At 41.9% G+C, this 23,301-nt stretch overlaps 2 protein-coding genes across 2 annotated transcripts in view; one reads left to right on the top strand and one right to left on the bottom strand.

Moving 5' to 3' along the window:
* The window catches only part of TMC7 (transmembrane channel like 7), a 34,661-nt gene extending 28,172 nt beyond the window's left edge, over positions 1 to 6,489 (top strand). The window contains exons 12-16 of the mRNA XM_077275081.1: positions 781 to 964; positions 2,267 to 2,397; positions 2,477 to 2,632; positions 3,127 to 3,205; positions 3,461 to 6,489. Coding sequence (XP_077131196.1) covers positions 781 to 964; positions 2,267 to 2,397; positions 2,477 to 2,632; positions 3,127 to 3,205; positions 3,461 to 3,541 — 631 coding nt within the window. The 3' untranslated portion in view covers positions 3,542 to 6,489. The remainder of the gene's footprint in view (positions 1 to 780; positions 965 to 2,266; positions 2,398 to 2,476; positions 2,633 to 3,126; positions 3,206 to 3,460) is intronic.
* Positions 6,490 to 7,334: 845 nt separating this feature from the next.
* Positions 7,335 to 23,301, bottom strand: part of LOC143785940 (uncharacterized) — a 37,729-nt gene continuing 21,762 nt past the window's right edge. The window contains exons 10-14 of the mRNA XM_077275083.1: positions 22,610 to 22,756; positions 20,397 to 21,535; positions 12,138 to 12,286; positions 11,470 to 11,539; positions 7,335 to 7,685 (exon numbers count right to left, since the gene is read on the bottom strand). Coding sequence (XP_077131198.1) covers positions 7,485 to 7,685; positions 11,470 to 11,539; positions 12,138 to 12,286; positions 20,397 to 21,535; positions 22,610 to 22,756 — 1,706 coding nt within the window. The 3' untranslated portion in view covers positions 7,335 to 7,484. The remainder of the gene's footprint in view (positions 7,686 to 11,469; positions 11,540 to 12,137; positions 12,287 to 20,396; positions 21,536 to 22,609; positions 22,757 to 23,301) is intronic.

Consider the following 23,301-nt stretch of genomic DNA (forward strand, 5'->3'; position numbering starts at 1 on the left):
TACGTACGTAAAACACGCATGTGTGACCCCAGCCTTACGCATATGTTCACGCCGGTCCCAGCTCAGAAACCAGGGTATCTTCGCAGCACACAATGCGTACACTGGGGGAATTCTTAAGTCTGCAGTCATACAGTCACTGCAGACTTATCGATTTGGACCAGACAACCCTTTAAAGAACAACCAGGCTGAGATTTCTGCCCTGCATGTACCTAGTAAATCAGTATGACAGCACCATTATCCCCATTCCTTTAGTTTAACATGCCTAATCGTGATGACAGGCTCTCTTTGAAAAAAAAAATATAGTATAATCAGGGGAGTAATGCAAACAAAATAAAAGTAAAAACTGTCCACTTTTGACCCGATGATAGGTCTCCCTTAAGCTGGGCATACAACTTACTGTAGGTAGCTGGTGAACATGAATGTTTTCAATGAGTAGTGAGGAATAAGGAGCTGCCAGACTGTTCTGTGGATTGTGAAGATGTAGTTAGGACACCACTCATCATCCACTTTGAATTTTGAGCTTTTAAGGAAGCTTTTTTTTTCACACTGCATATTACCAATCACAAAATAAAGTTTTATCATCTAGTTCTGCTCTTGCACCATACAAAACACAAGGGAATGCTGCCCGGAAAAAGCTTTGGATGAATGAGCCATACAGGCCGGTGGACCTTGACGGCAGAAAGGGATAGATTTGAATAATGCCACAAACTTACAAAATGATGCCAACCTTTACATCTTCCTGTGCTGATGGGGTCATAACCAGCATTCTGTACCTTTTAGGTTGCTGGTAACGAATTTGTCATGGAAGCCCCTGCAGTGGTGGGGTCAGCAGGAATTTGAGATCCCACAGAATGTACTAGAGCTTGTGTACGGGCAGACAATCTGCTGGATCGGAGCTTTCTATTCCCCTCTTCTTCCAGCGATAGCAACCATAAAGTATTTCATCATCTTTTATGTTAAAAAGGTAAGTGATCAAAACCATAGCGGACACGAGGGCTGCATATAGTGGTGTACCATTAGGGACTGTCACATACCCTTAGGGTACTGTCACACAGTGCAATTTTCGTCGCTACGATGGCACGATCCGTGACGTCGCAGCGTCGTATGATTATCGCTCCAGCGTCGTAGACTGCGGTCACACTTTGCAATCACGGCGCTGGAGCGATGCCGAAGTCCCCGGGTAACCAGGGTAAACATCGGGTTACTAAGCGCAGGGCCGCGCTTAGTAACCCGATGTTTACCCTGGTTACCAGCGTAAACGTAAAAAAAACAAACAGTACATACTCACATTCCGGTGTCTGTCCCCCGGCGTTCTGCTTCTCTGCACTGTGTAAGCACCATAGCCGGAAAGCAGAGCGGTGACGTCACCGCTGTGCTCGCTTTCCGGCCGGCAGGCGCTCACAGTGCAGAGAAGCTGAGACGCCGGAGGACAGACACCGGAATGTGAGTATGTACTGTTTGTTTTTTTAACGTTTACGCTGGTAACCAGGGTAAACATCGGGTTACTAAGCGCGGCCCTGCGCTTAGTTACCCGATGTTTACCCTGGTTACAAGCGAACACATCGCTGGATCGCTGTCACACACAACGATCCAGCGATGTCAGCGGGTGATCAAGCGACGAAAGAAAGTTCCAAACGATCTGCTACGACGTACGATTCTCAGCGTGATGTCTGATCGCAGTAGCGTGTCAGACACTGCGATATCGTAACGATATCGCTAGAACGTCACGAATCGTGCCGTCGTAGCGATCAAAATTGCACTGTGTGACAGTACCCTTAGGGAAGCTATTATCAGATAATTACCCATTGTTTAAAACAGGTTTGTGTGTTACATGTACTTTACAAAGTCGCAGCTGTTAGAGGTAGGTCCTGGCCGTGTGTCACCATTATCTGCTGGGTATGGGGCAGCTCTCCCCATGAGCCATACTCCCAATCCAGACTTGTGCCGTGTATGTACGGCGGATGTCAGGAAGGGGAAGGCAATTGGTCATTTTCTAATGATGCATTACCTTTAAGTTAATACCGATGGTTCCATGTACAGGAGCTAATGTGAAGAGTGACTGTAAGAAGAGTTGTCCCGTCTGTGCATTACATGGGTAGCCTGTGATTTGGCTGGGAGCTCTGGATGCTTCCATAGGTTAGTATGGATAAGCCACTGGGGTCCTTCAGTCAAGACTAGAGAATGTCTAAAGCAGATTACTCCTTTACAGTGCTAGATTGTCTACATGTATTTTTGTGCTTTATTATTGATCCCCTCTCTACCACAGACTACTTTGATGGAAAACTGCAGACCACCAACGAGACCTTTCCGCGCTTCCAGTTCCAAATTCTTTTTCCTGGTGATACTACTGATTGGCCTCATCCTTGCCTGCATCCCTGTGGGTATTGGAATAGCGCAGTAAGTTGGACCTTCCCTTAGACTTTCACATATCAGACAGACCCAGAATCCACATTTCATCCTTTGCTTCAAACTGCAGGATAAATGCCTCTAAAGCTTGTGGGCCCTTCATTAATTACAACACCTCCTGGCAAGTCATTCCAGATACTGTGGAAACGTTTCCAGAAGGTCTGAAGAAGTTCATTTATGTCCTTTCATCTGAATCTTTTGCCGTTCCGTTTTTCATGGTGTCGTGGTGAGTCTTTTGGAATTGTGTTTTTTACTTTTAGGGTACTGGTATCCAATACATCTATTATTTTTGGTTTGGGCAGAAGATTAGGGGTCTGCTCACATTTCTGATTTGCCTCATGGAGATCTGACACTCAATACATGACCTGTGGCAGGAATCTAAGATTGGCAGTCACATGTCTGCACATAAGTCATTGGCGTGCATCCACCAGCTTTACTATCCTGGATCCCCAGAAATAAGTATCATGCTCTTCCCACCACCCTGTCTGTCATCTGTCCTTCTTTGCTGGTATCCCATAGTCCAGTGTGATGACGAGTCCACAGTGGCCTCTTCTCGATAGTGGTGGCCGTGGTATATTACATTACTATGGACAGACCTGAATGAGGCTACGTCCTGATAATGGTCACAGAATAGAGACAGTACATAAGAGAGGAAGAAAATCTTGTCTACAATCCTGATTTCTGTGAAATATCCATATACGTTGTCTTCTCTCTCTGCAGCATGGTCATGTTTTATTTCATTGCGCTGGCCGGTGCCCATAAGAAAGTGGTGGAACAGTTGCAGGAACAGCTGGCCATGGTAAGAACTGGATATCCTCATTTATTTCCACATAACTATAGTTCAAGTCCTCTACGAAGAGGAAATTTGCATATTTAATTTCTCAGAGGAGCATGCATGGCTTATAAGTCTCCTCGCTCTGACATGCCAGGCTTGGCTTGTACCCCTTAGACCCCGATCTAATGTGTAAAATGATAATGTTGTCACCTTACTTGCCGTGTGCTGTGCAGGGCATTACACCGTTTCACAAGAAATTGTCTGTGTTTCGTCTTTTAGGAAAGCAGAGACAAAATGTTCCTAATCCGACGCCTGGCGGAAGCTCACAGCATCCACATCTTGCAACGTTATGGGCAATGAACCCAACACTACTGTTACTGCTGGTACGAGAGGCCATGATACTCAGTGGCTGAACGGAAGGGTGCACTTTATTAATTGCACATGAAAGTTGTATCACACATTATCATGGTGTATACCGTTTACGTATTTAAAGTAAACCTGACGCCAGATGAAGAGTGGCCAGTAATTGTTCTTATTTTTTTCCCGCTGCTCCTCTTTGCCATTTTTTGGTTTAGATCCACCATACTATTTAAGACATTTTTTTTTTTTGATATAGTTTTTACCACGCAGGCATGGCTTAGGATATTAATGTAGAACAGCTTTTAGAAATGTGAGGAACTCTCCCTTGTGAAGACAATAAAAATAGTTATGAAACAAAGCTGAAATTCCTGGAACTGTATGGTGGATTTTAAAAAAATTGTAAAAAGTCTAAGAGCAAAATCTGGCTACTTTTGCACCTGTCGACAGGTGATCATCCAAAGTGCATTCGGCTATTAATATCACATTGTCTTTTATTTATTTTCCATTGTAAATGTGTAATCGGATAATATGACATCTGACCTTGTATTGTATTGTGTGCGGCCTGTGCCGTAGACCCCAACTGGAACCATGGAACCTGGACTGTCTGCTTTAGAGAATCATTTCCATGCTAGAAAGATTCTTGGATGATACCTTGATCACAAGGTGCTGCTGAGCCATTAAATATGGTTTCAATGCATTTCAGTTCTGCATCAGGAGGAGCGAAGAACTACTGACGTAGCGTTTGTGGTTTCCTTGGCCGGTCTCATACCTACAAGTATTGAGCACTTATCCTTCCCGTTACAATGGGCCGTGTCCATGATACTTGGCGAGCTGCCATGAGAGGCCACTTATGAAGCTCCTCTCTCCTGATACAGAAGTGACAGGTGTCAGATAACCCCTTTTTTATGTGATTGGTTGTAATCTAGGGAGGAACCCAATAGCTATGAGTGGCAGGAGGCATGGACTTGTTGGGTGTTCAAGAGCAAGGGACACACTTTATAGCCACACTGGACTTTGTCTAATAAGTTACAAAGGGGAGCCCTTTCCCCTGCTGCTCAGTCAGTGCATTTAGCTCCAGTTCTTGGATACATATACCGATTTAGAGTTGTCCGTTTTCTCCAAGGAGGCCATTAAGTTGGCTGTACACTGCCTAATTAGATAGTTGGCCCATGTTTGGAGGAGTGTTATTTTGTGAACTTCTTATACATGGAATTTTTCTATCATTTTTATACACCAGCGAGATGTCTGGATGAGGGGACCTGAGGATGGGCAGATGTAGGTGTAAGTGAATGAAGTCCTCCTAGAACTTGCTTTAAGTGAGACCTTACACCATAGGTAGATGCCAGCCAAACGCTTGCTCAGCTGATGGTTATCCTTCTCATTCCTCCACCATAGAAATTAATGCTTAGCTGAGCATACATGATGGGGAGAGAATAGTAAGCTGGTGTCTGAGACCTCTGGCAGCAACTTATCTCCTAGAAGACTGAAAGGCTGAAGCATGTCGAAATCGGACCTTCCTGACCATTCTATACACTGAAATCTATACCATTTGGCAGAGTTGTGACAGCAGCTTACATGTGACATGGTCGGCCAACCCCATCGAAATAAGCAAGATTGGCCAGTATTCCTCGGGTGTATGGCCACCCTTCATACGTTAATGACGGCTGCTGGTCAGCCAGCATTACAGTCCAGGAGTCAGATACAAGATCACTATTGTGATACATGATAACAAACCCAAAAATAAATGGTGGGGAACAGAAACACTTTCTGTGGATCCCTTGCCATCATGTTGGAGTATAGACAACATGACTCCATCAACCTCTAGCTGGGAGGAGTGGAGCTCCCCGTAGAAGGGTCTTGACAAAGTTGCTTTATTCCTGGCCTTTCCCCAAATTTATTGTCTCACATAAACAAGCATTGGAAAAAAAAGATGCAAAATGATTGATGCCTCCTGAGACAAATAGATACGGGTTTGGATTTTTCCTCTTTTAGATCCCTTTGCTTGTATTTTGGTAGGTGATTGAATGAACACTGTCTACTTCATGTCTGTGCATACAGTGCTGTCATCCCATGGCCAAGCTGCCGGTGACCCACTGCTCAAAGTGTAGACTGTTACGCAGTTTTTCCATAACTTGAATCTAAACCAGTCCAACAGGAAAATGTAAGAAAGTAAGTGTGATTTTGTGAAAAGACGAATGTTAAGGCCCCCATACACATTAGACTAGACTAAGGCTTCCCGAATCCGCCAATATTGTCTGACACTGTGGGGCAACCTGATCGTGCCTCCGACAGATTTTGAGTGAGAGAACGATCGGCACGTTGGGTTTCCAATAACCGATTCATTTGCCCTCCCTGGAAATAAGCTTCCTCTAGAGGGGTCTGGCAATGGCTCTCTCATGGAGAACACAGGAGGAGGCTGGGCCGAGCCAAAAGGTCCTGTCTATGGAGAAGTTGGGAGAGAAAGCTGTCAAGTAGCTAATGTGTATGGGAGTGGGGTGGAAGCTTTAGATTTAGTGCACTGACCTATGGCCAGCAATCTGCTTTTTTTATGGTTTTTACCTTGAATTTTCCCGATAATATTCAGTTTTAGCTCTTTAATGTAAATTGCAGGTAAATGTACATTTGTGTAGTTGTTTGTGAATTCTTGGCACTTTATGTAGTGTATTCGGTGTTTTCTATGTTTCTCGTCCATGTATTACAATAAAGCAACACTGGTCAATTACCTATTTGTATAGTATAATGAACACTGGAAGACACAAAGTCATTATTACAGGTTTTCTCACCGGGAGGTGGTTGATGATCGAAAGCACTTGTTGTGTTGTAGTTTACTATTGTTTTATTCTTTGTTACATGTCAGTAAAATGCGTAAGGGAAAAACAAATGCTAAACAATGTCTGCCAAAGAATATTATTGTCAAGGTAATGAAATAAAATGTATTTGATATTGTCTGTGTTGTTTCTTATGTAAAGTGATCAATAATCCATAAAATCATTTAAAGAGGGTTCTCTAATCATGAGAATACTTTGACTTTGAGAGCACTGCTGCAGTTTGCTCATGTTTTGGAGGACTTTACCCCACCATGCTTTCTCTACATAGTCACCCACTGACCTAAATGGTCACTGATTACTGCAAATCTGACTACTATAACCACCGTCCTTCAAACTTCTAACACTGATTACACAAGAACCACAAGACGGATTTCTTCACCCCAGGTATCATTTTAATCAGTTTAACACTGCCAACCTGACAATGCCTGTAGTTTACTTAGCAAAATCCTGCTGACAGGTTTGCTTTAACTCTGCTGAAGTCCATGCATGGTACAGGAAAACACCTACTGTGTTTTTCCTGAAGCATGGTCTTTGATGCAGTTTTGCATGATTTTTCCGTCTTTTTTTTTTTTTTTTTAAATGCCGTAGCAAAGATCGTGTCAGCTTCCAAGCGGAAGCTGCCTGAGGAATGGAACGGTCACTTTTGGCCATTTCACAGGTTTCGAAACCTGAACTGAAGCAGTTACAGAATGATGAAATATATGCACAGCAAGTCGTTTTGACGTTGCAGTTCATATGTTCATTCTTTTAGGCATTTTTTGTGCTTTTTTTCAGGCAAGCTAAAGGGGTGGAATCTGTAGTGGTAAAATGTTGTTTGCACATATCCTAAGAAACTCGCATAACCTTACAATGTTTTTGCTACGTCTCTTAAGCTGATCTTTCTCCGCTTCTTGTACCTCTTGTATGATATTACACTTGGTAAATATGATGTTCCAGTAAGAGTGATGCAAAATGCAAACAAGGCTGGAATTTGTAAAATTATTTTTTATTTCGGCAACATAAAAAAGGTGCACTAAAACATTTAATGAAGAAGTGAGAAGCAATAAATATACCTTGGTACACGAGCATAAATGCTATATGTATCATCATTTACCAGTTTACAGAATTTCATCCTTTTACTTATCCTGAATCTTCAAAAGTGCAACATCCAACACTGTCTTGGACTTTTTATCAGCAATTTCTACTTTTGCACCATTATCCAGTAGTATCTTTATCGTTTTTGGATTATCTTTTTGTACAGCGTAATGTAAAGCCGTCTTCCCACACTTGTCCTGCTGGTCTATGTTCACCAGTCCAATATTTGTGTCCAACAGCACCTATTTTAAAAAGTGGAATACAAAGTATTTCAGATTCATTGGAAAACTATGAATTGTCACTAACGTATAAGGAAGTCATTCAGCCCAAACTGATAGTATAATCTAAGCACATAGCCTTGTAGGGGATGTAGCCTCTATTAAAATCACACCTTTGTCTTCTAAATGCTGCCTCGAATGATCAGAAACTGAAGTTTAATCACATATGCTAATTAGGGTGCTCCATGCACCCTTACTATAGCCAAGCGGCTGATTTTGCCCACTGATTTTGCCTGCCCCCGGTTTCCTTACTAGTGAAGGCCATGTTGTAGGGAGAAGTGTCTCCCAAGAAGGAATGGTTCTTGAAAAAGTCCATTTGCTGGCTAGTCACTGTATGCCATAATAGCTTATGTTAGACAAATTGAGCAGGGTCATCTAAAGACTCTGTCATAGCTCGATTTGGGTTGCTGCAAGGTCGGTTCCACCTTCTGCTGACCTATTGCCCTTTCATCCCTACCAAATGCTGATAGTTTCTATTGTCTTTGTTTTCCTTTCTTGGTTTGCTCCTCTCCAGGTGTTTCTCATTTTACTGTTTTTGGTTTGCCCAATCACATTCTGGATGGGGTTTTATATGTTCACCCTTCACTGCACTTCCTTGCTGGCTACACCTCTTGTTGAATGTGTGTTAAGGAGTCCCAGCTCTTCAGCAAATGGGTTTACCTTGCTTGGTAAACTCCAGTTGTATTCTTGCATTTAGTCTGTTTGCTTTTCCTCCCAGCACATTTTCCCTTTACAATTGTTAGGTTTTTGGAAGGTTATACTTGTTCCTTTATTTTTGGTTATCCTGAACTTTTCTTCTCTACTTTTTATGAATGTGTCTTAGTTTCCAACCTTGGGTGTTTGCATCTTTTTTCACACATTCCTTTGCCCTCTTTGGCAGTGTGCTGTGGCCTCCCCTATGGTTTAGCAGGAGGTACGAGAAATCCCTCAATAGCCTTTTAGGGCGTTAGGTCCAAGGTGTTTGTAATTGTACGGCCAGTTTGGGTGTAGGTGTAGCGTTTCTTGTGTGTGAGAGTGTACACGTTCATAACAGACTCCCTGGATTGGTGGCTTTGAAAACCACCCGTGTCATTAAGCCAAGGTATGGAAAAAGATGGTATGCACTCTTGGACTCGCACATGGTACTGCTAACAATGCAAATAGGAAGGCAACGTCAGTAAACTTGTGATCAGTATAAAAGGCCTCGAATAGGACAGGATGTGATGCTAGTCCATTTGGAGAGGATAAGTAGACCATATCTATCAAGCCTTGAAGTACAACAAAATGAACCTTCTGGAACAGGATGCAATTTCTGGTATAAAGCCTGGAATGGATAGCCAGTATAAAAAGGACTACGGAATATATGAAAAGCCTGAGTCAGGAGGTGGTCAGCTCTATTAGAAAAATAAGTTCCCAAGCATGTACAGTGCCTTGCGAAAGTATTCAGCCATCTGGAACTTTTCAACCTTTTCCCACATATTATGCTTCAAACATAAAGATACCAAATGTAAATTTTTGGTGAAGAATCAACAAGTGGAACACAATTGTGAAGTTGAACAAAATTTATTGGTTATTTTAAAGTTTTGTGGAAATTAAAAAAACTGAAAAGTGGGCATGCAATATTATTCGGCCCCTTTACTTTCAGTGCAGCAAACTCACTCCAGAAGTTCATTGTGGATCTCTGAATGATCCAATGTTGTCCTAAATGCCTAATGATGATAAATATGATCCACCTGTGTGTAATCAAGTCTCCGTATAAATGCACCTGCTCTGTGATAGTCTCAGGGTTCTGTTTGAAGCACAGAGAGCATCATGAAGACCAAGGAACACAACAGGCAGGTCCGTGATACTGTTGTGGAGAAGTTTAAAGCCGGATTTGGATACAAAATGATTTCCAAAACTTTAAACATCCCTAGGAGCACTGTGCAAGCGATCATATTGAAATGGAAGGAGTATCATACCACTGCAAATCTACCAAGACCCGGCTGTCCCTCTAAACTTTCATCTCAAACAAGGAGAAGACTGATCAGAGATGCATCCAAGAGGCCCATGATCACTCTGGATGAACTGCAGAGATCTACAGCTGAGGTGGGACAGTCTGTCCACAGGACAACAATCAGTCGTACACTGCACAAATCTGGCCTTTATGGAAGAGTGCCAAGAAGAAAGCCATTTCTCAAAGATATCCATAAAAAGTTTAGTTTAAAGTTTGCAACAAGCCACCTGGGAGACACACCAAACATGTGGAAGTAGGTGCTCTGGTCAGATGAAACCAAAATCGAATTTTTTGGCAACAATGCCAAACGTTATGTTTGGCATAAAGGCAACACAGCTCATCATCCTGAACACACCATCCCCACTGTCAAATGTGGTGGCAGCATCATGGTTTGGGCCTGCTTTTCTTCAGCAGGGACAGGGAAGATGGTTAAAAGTTGATGGGAAGATGGATGGAGCCAAATACAGGACCATTCTTGAACAAAACCTGTTGGAGTCTGCAAAAGACCTGAGACTGGGACGGAGATTTGTCTTCCAACAAGACAATGATACCAAACATAAAGCAAAGTCTACAATGGAATGGTTCACAAATAAACGTATCCAGGTGTTAGAATGGCCAAGTCAAAGTCCAGACCTCAATCCAATTGAGAATCTGTGGAAAGAGCTGAAAACTGCTGTTCACAAACGTTCTCCATCAAACCTCACTGAGCTCGAGCTGCTTGCCAAGGAAGAATGGCCAAGAATTTCAGTCTCTCGATGTTCAAAACTGATACAGACATACCCCAAGCGACTTGCAGCTGTAATCACAGCAAAAGGTGGCGCAACAAAGTATTAAAGTTACAGGGGCCGAATAATATTCCACGTCCCACTTTTCAGCTTTTGAATTTCCACAAAAATTTAAAATAAGCAATAAATTTGATTCAACTTCACAATTGTGTTCCACTTGTTGTTGATTCTTCACCAAAAATGTACATTTGGTATCTTTATGTTTGAAGCATGATATGTGGGAAAAGGTTGAAAAGGTCCAGGGGGAAGAATACTTTCGCAAGGCACTGTAGGTTCCAGAGCCTCAGGAAGATGTACAATTAGATGGTGTGGTCTAAAGGAATGTTGCTTTCCTGCAAACAATTTAGTAAATCTATGCACTTGTTGCCTTGATGGGCTAAACTTACAGATTTTATGCAGATGTTGACGTAGTTCATTAAACAGGGAAGTGGCAGGGAAAGTTGTGAAGTTAAAAAAGTAGGGTGGAGGGGGCGCAAATACTTGGAAACGGTAGGGCATACTCAACTATTCTTGTCTTACTAACCTCATCGTCATCTACTTAGCTTCAGCTATCCTGGTCACTCAGTAGGGTCTTCCCATTCAGTAACTGTCCCTCCATCAAGAGAGTCCTTTCGAATACTGGGGGGCAGGTAGGAAGGTCAGGTGACCCTATGGCTAGCGGAAAATAGGTGAGTCATGGGTATCCTGTTCCTCTTTGCCTTCCCGAAGGAGTGAAGAACAGTGTGATAATTCAGCAGTTTTCTCTCCTCCTTTGGGAATAAGCAGAGAGATTGTGTCCTCCTGTTTTTTTACAAATTGTGGGAAAGAAGGAAAAATAAAAAGTTTGGGTAGATACTATACTCATGCGCATTCACTGTGGTCATCTCCCCACTGATTGGAAATTGATGGCATAGCCTACTGATTTCCCGTCTCTTGATGAAACAGGAAAGCTTTTTTTTTGTTTTTTTTTTTTTTTTTTTTTTTTCAGAAACCCCTCAATTTTCTATACCTGGCAAATACTTGGATGCTCCTGAGCAGCTGCATGATGTAAAAGTGTTTTGCCTTCTTCATCTGTTACACTGAGAATATATAAATCAGATATATTTATAGATAATATAAAAAAGTAATGCAGCCAACACTATTCAGTATTTCAATAATTCTGCAAGATTTTGATCACATCTTAGTGGCCAGCTATGGTAACATGGACACATGGGGGGGTTCATCAGTGGCATGTACTCAAGGGGCTCATGCACATGACCGATTTTCTCATATGAATGCTTGCACTCGTACCTATGATATTCTATGGGGCTGTGCACATATCTGATATTTTCCTTATACCAAGTGATCCAGGAAAAAAATCAGAGACATATCAGATTTTAATCCAAGGGGTTGGATCAAAATCGTCAATGCAAGTCTATGGGTCCATGGAGAAAATCTGACCGCACTCTGAGTCGGATTTTCAAGAACTGCTTGAAAGGACAAGGTGGAGAAACTTTTTTTCTTCTCCGCAAATACAAGAAAAACTGATGCCACTCTGATCAGAATAGTCGGTCTGTTTTTCTAGTATGTGGAGAAATCCGTTGTGTGACGCTACCCAAAATGTAGGTCATTAGATTACTGATGGTACATTTGACATGATCTATTAAATTTGTGCTCTTAGCAAGGGATCTATTATACCTGGGTAAAAAGAAAAAGGACTGGCACAAAATTCTAAGTGTTGTGTCATCTCGGTTGCGTATTGCAGCTAATGAGCGCTGAAAAATCTTTGAATTTTCATTGCACGATTCCACTCTTCTCTGTCTTTGGATCTGATACTTGGAATGTTTCTAGAATGCAAAAAATATAAACAAAAACATTGGTAAACAAAAATATTCATAAAAAGTCTAATGGAATGTGTTTAAAAGAGGAATTTTTAAGCACGAGAGTATTGATTCTAAATTAATAAAATTAATTTAAAATTTCCCAAATTTTGACAAATATAGCAAATCCAAATTTTTGGCAAATAAAATCCAGCAAAATAGCAAAAAAATCATCACCTCTTCTGCCCCTGCTAACCTACTCCTCACTGGTCCTCCACTAGTTCTCTTAATTTTTGACTCGCGTGTTATGGCGCTGGCGAGGTCAAGGCTCAATTTTTGATGTCTTGATATTTTACTGAGTTTTAAGAAGGAACTGAATTTTCTACAGACTTTGCACAAATCATTAGTAAATGTGAATATAAAACTTTGAAATATGTCTTATCAGAGAATTCTGCTTCTTTCTTTACTCATCAGCCACTTCTCACCCTCCTCCCTTGCATAATAAATTTAGCATCCCCTCTGGAAAAAAAAGAAAGCTTAAGACTCATTCCCACTTGTGATGAAATTGGACGAATGTAGTCTGATTAAAAATCAGGTTGCAATGTTATTGTATCATTGTGTGTTCATGTGCAATTTTTATTTTTTTAACAGCTTGGATCAGATCACGATTGGACTGGAAAAAATCGCAGCATGCTGTGATTGTAATCGGTTCGCATTCGGCAATAAAAGTCAATGGGTGCAAGAAAAAAAAATCACACAGCACTAGGACCATGCGAGTGCTGTCCGATTTTTATACACCTATGTCCTTTGAAAAGCCGGCAATTCATCTGCCGCGTACAGTAAAATCACAGCAGGGACCGACCGCATAGAATAGATAGATTACATACAGTATATATGCATAGAATAGATAGATAATGTAGATGTCAGTGTATGTATATATACAGTATATATGTATATATTACATAGGTAGATAGAAAAAAAGCTGGCAATTCATCTGCTGCGTACAGTAAAATCACAGCAGGAGCCGACCGCATAGAATAGATAGATTACATACAGTATATATGCATAGAACAGATAGATAATGTAGATGTCAGTGTATGTATATATACAGTATATATATGTATATATTACGTAAGATAGATAAAAGAAAAGCTGGCAATTCATCTGCCGCGTACAGTAAAATCAAAGCAGGAGCGACAGCATAGAATAGATAGATTACATACAGTATATACACATTGAATAGATACTATTATTAAACACCCCACCCCTAGTGAGAGACACGGCAATCCCTGGCTTACCGCCGAGGAAAATTATTTGCACCTTTTTTCCATGTGGCTCCTTTTCCTGCTATTTTAGCTATTACTCAGTTTACATGCACAGAGGCACTTTATGACTATTTAGTCATTTTCTATTTTCTTTCCAGATTTACTCATCTCTGTACATCTCTTCCGCCTTCCTCTAATTATCTGTTCAGTGGACTTTTTGACTACACAAAAGGGCACTTTGCCTGGATGAATTACCATCTATTTATTTATTTAATATCAATACGTGTGTATAGTCACTTTTTTAGTTTGTATTGTTCAGTGAAATTCATGTGTATGTGATTTTTGGAACCATTTAGGTTTAGGCAGTTTTTCATGCAATCCACAATTGGTGGTCAGCTGGTTTTGCTATGTCTTTTGATTGAAATGAGGCATCCATTTTATTGAATTCTGTATATACTGTATATGTTTAAATAAAATCATTGATTACACTCCTTTCCCCCCTCTTCTTTTGTGGGGGTATGTTAACTATATTGTAATACAGAGTAGGACCTTGGTTGCGAAGGTTATTTATGGACTAATATGTATGCTCATAGAATAGATACATACTTACATAGGTTGAAAAAAAACACCTAGGTCCATCAAGTTCAACCTTTCTCCACCAATTGTACACTAATTTAACTATAACCAGCAATGTTATGTGTATCGAGGAAATCGTCCAGCCCTTGTCTAAAAGCTGTTACAGTGTCGGCCATTACTAGCTCTTATGGTCGTGTATTCCACAGTCAGACTTCTCTAACTGTAAAGAATCCTTTCCTATTTATCTGCAGGAATTGCCTTACTCCACCCGTAATGAGTGCCCTCTAGTCCTCAGTATGGTCATTGGAAGGAATAAGTCATGTGCTGTCCTCCATACTGACCACACATATATTTATACATGTAAATGAGATCTCCTCTGAGGCGTCTTTTTTCTAAGCTAAACAAGCCCAACTTTTCCAACCTCTCCTCACATAAGAGGCCTTCCATCCCTTGTAATAATCTAGTTGCCGGTCTTTTAACTGATTCTAACTTCTGAATATCCTTTTTAAAATGTGGAGCCCAAAACGGGATCCCATATTCTAGATGTGGTCTCACCACTGATTTATAAAGGGGTAACAATACGTTGGGATCTCAGGATTTTATCTCTTTCTATACATCCTAAAATCTTGTTCGTAGATATAAAGATGTCAGTGACATATTAAATTAGTACAGTGTGTGTGCAGCTGACCGAACATGTATTTATTAAATGATAATTTTTCTGAAAAAAATGGCGTGGGCTCCTAATTTTCTTAACCAGCAGAGGGAAAGCTGACAGCTGGCGGCAGATATTTATAGCCTGGGAAGGCGGTAATACCCATGGAGCTTCACAGGCTACTTAACCCCTTTCCGATATCAGGCATAATAGTACGCCGATGTTGGACTCCCCCTGTTTGGTGCAGGCTCGTGCACTGAGCCCGAACCTTTCTGGGCACGTGTCAGCTGATATATACAGCTGAAATGTGCCCGCAACAACTGCAGGTGGAATCAACCGCGGCTGTTAACCCGTTAAATGCCGCTGTCAATCTCTGACAGCGGCATTTAACTTGCGCTTCCGGCATGCACGCCGGAAATTCTGCCCATCGGTGACCCCGTCACGTGATTGCGGGTCACCGATGGGTTGGCATGACAACCAGAGGTCTCCAGCAGACCTTTATGGTTGTCATAGCCAGATTGGTGGTCGGCACTCATAGCAAGTAAGCATTTCTGCTACATACAGGCAATGTGATCATCACCTGTATGTAGCAGAGCCGATCAGACAACTGCAGCTTCTAGAAGTATGCAAAAAGTAAAAAAAAATTCATTTAAAAAATATATAAAAAAAAAATATCAAAGATTCGAAATAAGAACAACAAAAAAAAAAATATACACATATTTAGTATCGTCGCATTCATAATCATCCAGTCTATCAATATAAAAAAAGAATTAACCTGATCGTTATACGGCGTAATGAGAGAAAAAGTCAAAACGCCAGAATTACGTTTTCTTGGTCTCCACAACATTGCATTAACCCCTTCCCGACCCATGACGCCACGTAGGCGTCATGAAAACCCGTGCCAATCCGACCCATGACGCCTATGTGGCGTCATGGAATGATCGCGTCCCTGCAGATCGGGTGAAGGGGTTAACTCCGATTTCACCCGATCTGCAGAGACAGGGGGAGTGGTGCTTCAGCCCAGGGGGGGTGGCTTCACCCCCCGTGGCTACGATCGCTCCGATTGGCTGTTGAAAGTGAAACTGCCAATCAGAGCGATTTGTAATATTTCACCTGAAAAACTGGTGAAATATTACAATCCAGCCATGGCCGATGCTGCAATATCATCGGCCATGGCTGGAAACACTAATGTGAACCCCCCCCCCCACCCCACCGATCGCCCACCCCAGTGCTCCGTTATGGGGTCCGGTCCCCTCGGTCCTGTGCTCCGCTGCCCCGTGCTCCTGCCCGCTCCCCCCGTGCTGCTATACCACCCCCCTGTGCTCCGACGCCCCCCCCCGTGCCCCGATCTCCCCCCCCTTATACTCACCGAGGCTCCCGGTGTCCGTCCGCCTCCTCGCTGGGCGCCGCCATCTTCCAAAATGGCGGGCGCATGCTCAGTGCGCCCGCCGAATCTGCCAGTCGGCAGATTCGTTAAAAGTACATTTTGATCGCTGTGAATAGGTTCTATCACAGCGATCAAAATAAAAAAAAATAATAAATAAACCCCCCCCTTTATCACCCCCATAGGTAGGGACAATAATAAAATAAAGAAAATATTTATTTATTTTTTTTCTTTTTCCACTAGGGTTAGGGTTAGAACTAGGGTTAGGGTTACGGGTAGGGTTAGGGTTAGGGGTAGGGTTAGGGTTACAGGTAGGGTTAGGGGTAGGGTTATGGCATGTGCGGATTTGGCTGCGGATCCGCAGCGGATTGGCCGCGGATCCGCAGCGGATTGGCCGCTGTGAATTCGTAGCAGTTTTCCATCAGGTTTACAGTACCATGTACACCTATGGAAAACCAAATCCGCTGTGCCCATGGTGCGGAAAATTCCGTGCAGAAATGCTGCGTTGTATTTTCCGCAGCATGTCAATTCTTTGTGCGGATTCCGCAGCGTTTTACACCTGTTCCTCAATAGGAATCCGCAGGTGAAATCCGCACAAAAAAAAACACTGGAAATCTGCTGTAAATCCGCAGGTAAAACGCAGTGCCTTTTACCTGCAGATTTTTCAAAAATCGTGCGGAAAAATCTTACACGAATCCGCAACGTGGGCACATACCCTTAGGGTTAGGGTTGGAATTAGGGCTAGGGTTGGAAATAGGGTTAAGATTAGGCTTGTGGTTAGGGTTACGGGTGTGTTGGGGTTACAGTTGTGGTTAGGGTTGGGATTAGGGTTAGGGTTGGGATTAGGGTTAGGATTAGGGTTGGAATTAGGGTTACGGGTGTGTTGGGGTTAGGGTTGTGGTTAGGGGTGTGTTGGGGTTAGGGTTGGGATTAGGGTTATGGCTACAGTTGGGATTAGGATTAGGGGTGTGTTGGGGTTAGTGTTGAAGTTAGAATTGAGGGGTTTCCACTGTTTAGGCACATCAGGGGCTCTGCAAACGCAACATGGCGCCACCATTGATTCCAGCCAATCTTGCATTCAAAAAGTCAAATGGTGCTCCCTCCCTTCCAAGCCCCGACATGCGCCCAAACAGTGGTTTACCCCCACATTTGGGGTACCAGCGTACTCAGGACAAACTGGGCAACAATTGTTGGGGTCCAATTTCTCCTGTTACCCTTGCAAAAATAAAAAATTACTTGCTAAGACATAATTTTTGAGGAAAGAACAATTATTTTTTATTTTCATGGCTCTGCGTTATAAACTTCTGTGAAGCACTTGGGGGTTGAAAGTGCTCACCACACATCTAGATAAGTTCCTTCGGGGGTCTAGTTTCCAAAATGGGGTCACTTGTGGGGTGTTTCTACTGTTTAGGCACATCAGGGGCTCTGCAAATGCAACGTGACGCCCGCAGACCATTCCATCAAAGTCTGCATTTCAAATGTCACTACTTCCCTTCCGAGCCCTGACGTGCGCCCAAACAGTGGTTTACCCCCACATATGGGGTATCACTGTACTCACAACAAACTGGGCAACAAACATTGGGGCCCAATTTCTCCTGTTACCCTTGTGAAAATAAAAAATTGCTTGCTAAAACATCTTTTTTGAGGAAAGAAAAATGATTTTTTATTTTCACGGCTCTGCGTTGTAAACTTCTGTGAAGCACTTGGGGGTTGAACGTGCTCATCACACATCTAGATAAGTTCCTTGGGGGGTCTAGTTTCCAAAATGGGGTCACTTGTGGGGTGTTTCTACTGTTTAGGCACATCAGGGGCTCTGCAAATGCAATGTGACGCCCGCAGACCATTCCATCAAAGTCTGCATTTCAAATGTCACTACTTCCCTTCCGAGCCCTGACGTGTGCCCAAACAGTGGTTTACCCCCACATATGGGGTATCATCGTACTCAGGACAAACTGGACAACAACATTTGGGGTCCAATTTCTCCTATTACCCTTGGGAAAATAAAAAATTCTGGGCTAAAAATCATTTTTGAGGAAAGAAAAATTATTTTTTATTTTCACGGCTCTGCGTTATAAACTTCTGTGAAGCACCTGGGGGTTATAAGTGCTCACTATGCATCTAGATAAGTTCCTTTGGGGGTCTAGTTTCCAAAATGGGGTAACTTGTAGGGGAGCTCCAATGTTTAGGCACACAGGGGCTCTCCAAACGCGACATGGTGTCCGCTAACGATTGGAGCTAATTTTCCATTCAAAAAGTCAAATGGCACGCCTCCCCTTCCGAGCCTTGCCGTGCACCCAAACAGTGGTTTACCCCCACATATGAGGTATCAACATACTCAGGAGAAATTGCCCAACAAATTTTAGGATCCATTTTATCCTGTTGCCCATGTGAAAATGAAAAAATTAAGGCTAAAAGAAATTTTGTGTGAAAAAAAAAGTACTTTTTCATTTTTACGGATCAATTTGTGAAGCACCTGAGAGTTTAAAGTGCTCACTATGCTTCTAGATAAGTTCCTTGGGGGGTCTAGTTTCCAAAATGGGGTCACTTGTGGGAGCGCTCCAATGTTTTGGCACACAGGGGCTCTCCAAACGTGACATGGTGTCTGCTAGCGATGGAGATAATTTTTCATTCAAAAAGTCAAATGGCGCTCCTTCCCTTCCGAGCCTTACCATGTGCCCAAACAGTGGTTTACCCCCACATATGAGGTATCGGCGTACTCAGGAGAAATTGTCCAACAAATTTTAGGATCCATTTTATCCTGTTGCCCATGTGAAAATGAAAAAATTGAGGCTAAAATAATTTTTTTGTGAAAAAAAAGTACTGTTTCATTTTTACGGATCAATTTGTGAAGCACCTGGGGGTTTAAAGTGCTCACTATGCTTCTAGATAAGTTCCTTGGGGGGTCTAGTTTCCAAAATGGGGTCACTTGTGGGGGAGCTCCAATGTTTAGGCACACGGGGGCTCTCCAAACGCGACATGGTGTCCGCTAACGATTGGAGCCAATTTTTCATTGAAAAAGTCAAATGGCGCTCCTTCCCTTCCGAGCCCTGCCGTGCGCCCAAACAGTGGTTTACCCCCACATATGAGGTATCCGCGTACTCAGGACAAATTGGACAACAACGTTCGTGGTCCAGTTTCTCCTTTTACCCTTGGGAAAATAAAAAAAATTTCGCTAAAAGATCATTTTTGTGACTAAAAAGTTAAATGTTCATTTTTTCCTTCCATGTTGCTTCTGCTGCTGTGAAACACCCGAAGGGTTAATAAACTTCTTGAATGTGGTTTTGAGCACCTTGAGGGGTGCAGTTTTTAGAATGGTGTCACTTTTGGGTATTTTCAGCCATATAGAACCCTCAAACTGACTTCAAATGTGAGGTGGTCCCGAAAAAAAATGGTTTTGTAAATTTTGTTGTAAAAATGAGAAATCACTGGTCAAATTTTAACCCTTATAACTTCTTAGCAAAAAAAATAATTGTTTCCAAAATTGAGCTGATGTAAAGTAGACATGTGGGAAATGTTATTTATTAACTATTTTGTGTCACATAACTCTCTGGTTTAACAGAATAAAAATTCAAAATGTGAAAATTGCAAAATTTTCAAAATTTTTGCCAAATTTCCGTTTTTTTCACAAATAAACTCAGAAATTATCGACCTAAATTTACCACTAACATGAAGCCCAATATGTCACGAAAAAACAATCTCAGAATCGCTAGGATCCGTTGAAGCGTTCCTGAGTTATTACCTCATAAAGGGACACTGGTCAGAATTGCAAAAAACGGCAAGGTCATTAAGGCCAAAATAGGCTGGGTCATGAAGGGGTTAAAATGCAATAGCGGGCGATCAAAAGATAACCTCTGAGCCAAAATGGTATCATTAAAAACGTCAGCTCGGAACGTAAAAAATAAGCCCTCACACAACTCAAGATCTCGAAAAATGGAGACGCTACGGGTATCGGAAAATGGCGCAATTTTTTTTTTTTTTTTTAACAAACTCTGGATTTTTTTTTCTCCAAGTAAGTAAAAAAGAACGAAATGAAGCACACCCCTATGACTAAATGACAAGGTACGATCTAACAATATAAAGTGTTTTCTGCACATGTGCACTGGGGACAGTTTAGATGCTAAAAATGATGGGGCAGGTTTCCTTTAAGGAGAATTACTGTAGGGTTATATAAGCATTCTAAACAATACAACCACAAAAGGCCCTCCCACATGTATCTTAATGTCATTAATCCTAGATATTTTGGATAGCCTCGGGACATACCATAACATCAACATTATGTTCTTCTCGGCCTTCGTCTAAAGCATCCAATTTAGAAGAGGAGTGCATATTGTCATCTTCTGAAAGACTCAGATCAAGTGATGTATCTGAAAAGATGTATTCCTCGTCTAGCGAAGAATCGGTCTCGTAGCTGCTGTGCTCTCCAGTTGAACAGCTGTAACCAGTGGTCATTATGGCTTCACGATCTAGCGTGGAGCTCAACTTGTTATAATCATTGATATCAGCAAAGTCTCCATGAACTTCACTGATGTCGTCATGTTCTCCATGTTCAACTCTTGTTTCTTGACTGTTCTCAAACCTGGAAAAAGGCCAAGAGTCAAATGAGCTTGAGGTCACATTATTCCCAGAATCTGAGAGAATTTCTTGTAGTAAAGCAAGTTCTGAAGATCCTTTATCAAAACTTATGTATTCTTTGTTTTCACCAGAATACTGTGACTTGCTGTTTGCACTTTCGGAGGATAGTCTCCGTTTGATTCTTGACTTTGCACTAGTAGGATCAACTTGTGTACATCTCTTTGTACAGCCATCCACTTCAAGAATGATTGATGACTCTTTGTTTTCGAGAGCGAAGAACACATAGCTGGTTGGACTCCAAGCTCTGCTATATTTCGGAGATTGTATTTTATTCTGCATTGTCGGATCTCTGTCCGTACTTGTATTACCCGACGTCACATCATCCAAGCTGCCCTCACCAAATAGAGTTTGGCCCTTGCTATCTTCTGATTTTATAATGGTAGAAGGGTTAACCACTATGGAAGGGACCTGAGAAGATGTCTCTTTACTTGTATTAATCTTTCCCGAACATACAAAAACTTTGGCTTTTTTAGAGCTCGCATTGCCCGGAGGTCTTCTTGCTGGACCATATCTTCTTATCAATGTTTTTGTTTTTAGCAATTGGGTTCCTTTGGCAGCTCCTGGTAACTGGTTTGACTTCTTGATACTTATCTTAGAATCATCTAAAACACTGTTGTTCACTTCCTTAGCAGTCTCTTCTTTTCCATCATGTGTGCGTGGAAACTCCAGTTTCCCAGAAGGTACCAGACAAGAACTGGTCTTGCGGCTTCGAGGTTTGGTTGTGGTTGGCCTATGCTTTTCTTTTTTCATCTGAACGTTTTTTGTATCTAAAAATACAGAAAAAACATGCTATAAAATGTCCTTTATACAGGTAATAGATGTCCTGGAAGGTGAGGGTTTTGGCTGATGTCTGGAGCTGCAATACGCACAAATATGGGGACTGGCTTGTGCCTTATGCACAAGGCCTCAGGTAAGCTGATAAATCGAGGTGATTATAGGCGAAGGTACAGCTCCCCTCTCCACTTTCTTGCAAAGTGATATCAGGTCACAAAACATGCCCCTACACTCTTTCATAGAAACCCATGAGTTGTTTTTTTATGCCCCGGTGCTTAAAGTTAATCATATCTTTGGTTCTACCATGCAGCAGCTCAGGTAAGATCGCTGCCCCCAAAATTATGTAGGGAAAGTACAGAATTAAATAATATATAAAATATATCAGGAAATAAGAACATATGAAATTACCATTCTCCAAATAGGGTATATATTTTATGGTAGTAACAAAACCATATAATTATACATTGCCTGATGAGAACACGGAGAGTAAACTCCAAGATCCCTATACTATTGCAAGTCAGGAAAGAAAGATATTGTAAATGGGTGAAAGACTTATAGGCCCCGATTTATTAAAGTACTTTCACCAGAAATCTGGCAACACTGATAAGTTGCAAAATGTTTGCACAACTTGAAACTGAACAAAAATATTGCGCATTTTTGCGGTTTCACAGCAATTTCGCCCAACTCCACCAAATGGCCAGAACAGTGGCATGACTCCACAACTCGTCTAATTTGAGCTGTGACGTTCCTTATACCAGAAGTCTTACTCCAGCCCTTGACAAGAGTAAGATTTGTGGCGAGGCACACGGAGGTGCGCACCACTCGTCAGATGCTCCTGATTCATTAAGAGGGGTTCCACTCTTCATGTATCAAGCACCTCTAACTCCCCCGGGTGTCTTCATCAAGACTGGCATGAACAACAATAGTCTTGAAGAATTGGGGCCATAGAGTATCTGGGCAAAACTATATACCTATTTATTTTGTGTAAAAATTATCTTCACTTGTTTTGACCCTTTAGGCAATGACTTGATTTAAAGCCAGATGACTTTCCTATGACTATCAGTTACCTCTATCCATTGCTGTCCGTGCTCTGGTCGTTGCAGGCATGTCCGGTGCCTTCATAGTTTTACATGGTGATAGCCAGTCATCATACGGAAACACATACTTTTTTGTTCCCTTCTTTACAGTGATTTTCTTGCAGTACCAAATGCAGGCTTGTAAGAAAAAAAGGAATATATGCATATTAGCTCAAGTTAGTATAAATGATCCAACATTATTGAACGTGGATTGATCAGAAGACTGAACAAGGCTGGCGTACACCTCTGATGTATAGTTGTGATGTGTCACTATAGGCACAGTGGGATATGACATCCACATATCCCCATCGAAAAAAAATGTAAACCACATAGTAAATAGCTTTACTAGTGGATATCACTGATATATGGAATTGAACAGTCTGCTAAAGTGTTCACCTGTCCCAGTGCTGAGAGTTGCCAGACAGTCCCATCTCTTCTGTGTCGCTCCAATGACGTCACAAGCCTGGATTATGTAAACCCAGCTCAGTTAGCAGGATGGTGCTTGCGGGAGTATTAAAAGAGGTTTTCTGGCTTGGGGCTCAAACTCGCAGTTATTCCATGTGACTGCAAACTTGTGAATCCTCACAGCATGCACAAGGCACATTGTCAAGATTCACTGATGCTGGGAGATCATGTAACTGCAAGAATGTGATTTCCATACTTCCATCATATTCCAACTAGTC

Source organism: Ranitomeya variabilis, chromosome 7 (genome assembly GCF_051348905.1).
Source record: "Ranitomeya variabilis isolate aRanVar5 chromosome 7, aRanVar5.hap1, whole genome shotgun sequence".
NCBI classification, from domain to species: Eukaryota; Metazoa; Chordata; class Amphibia; order Anura; family Dendrobatidae; genus Ranitomeya; species Ranitomeya variabilis.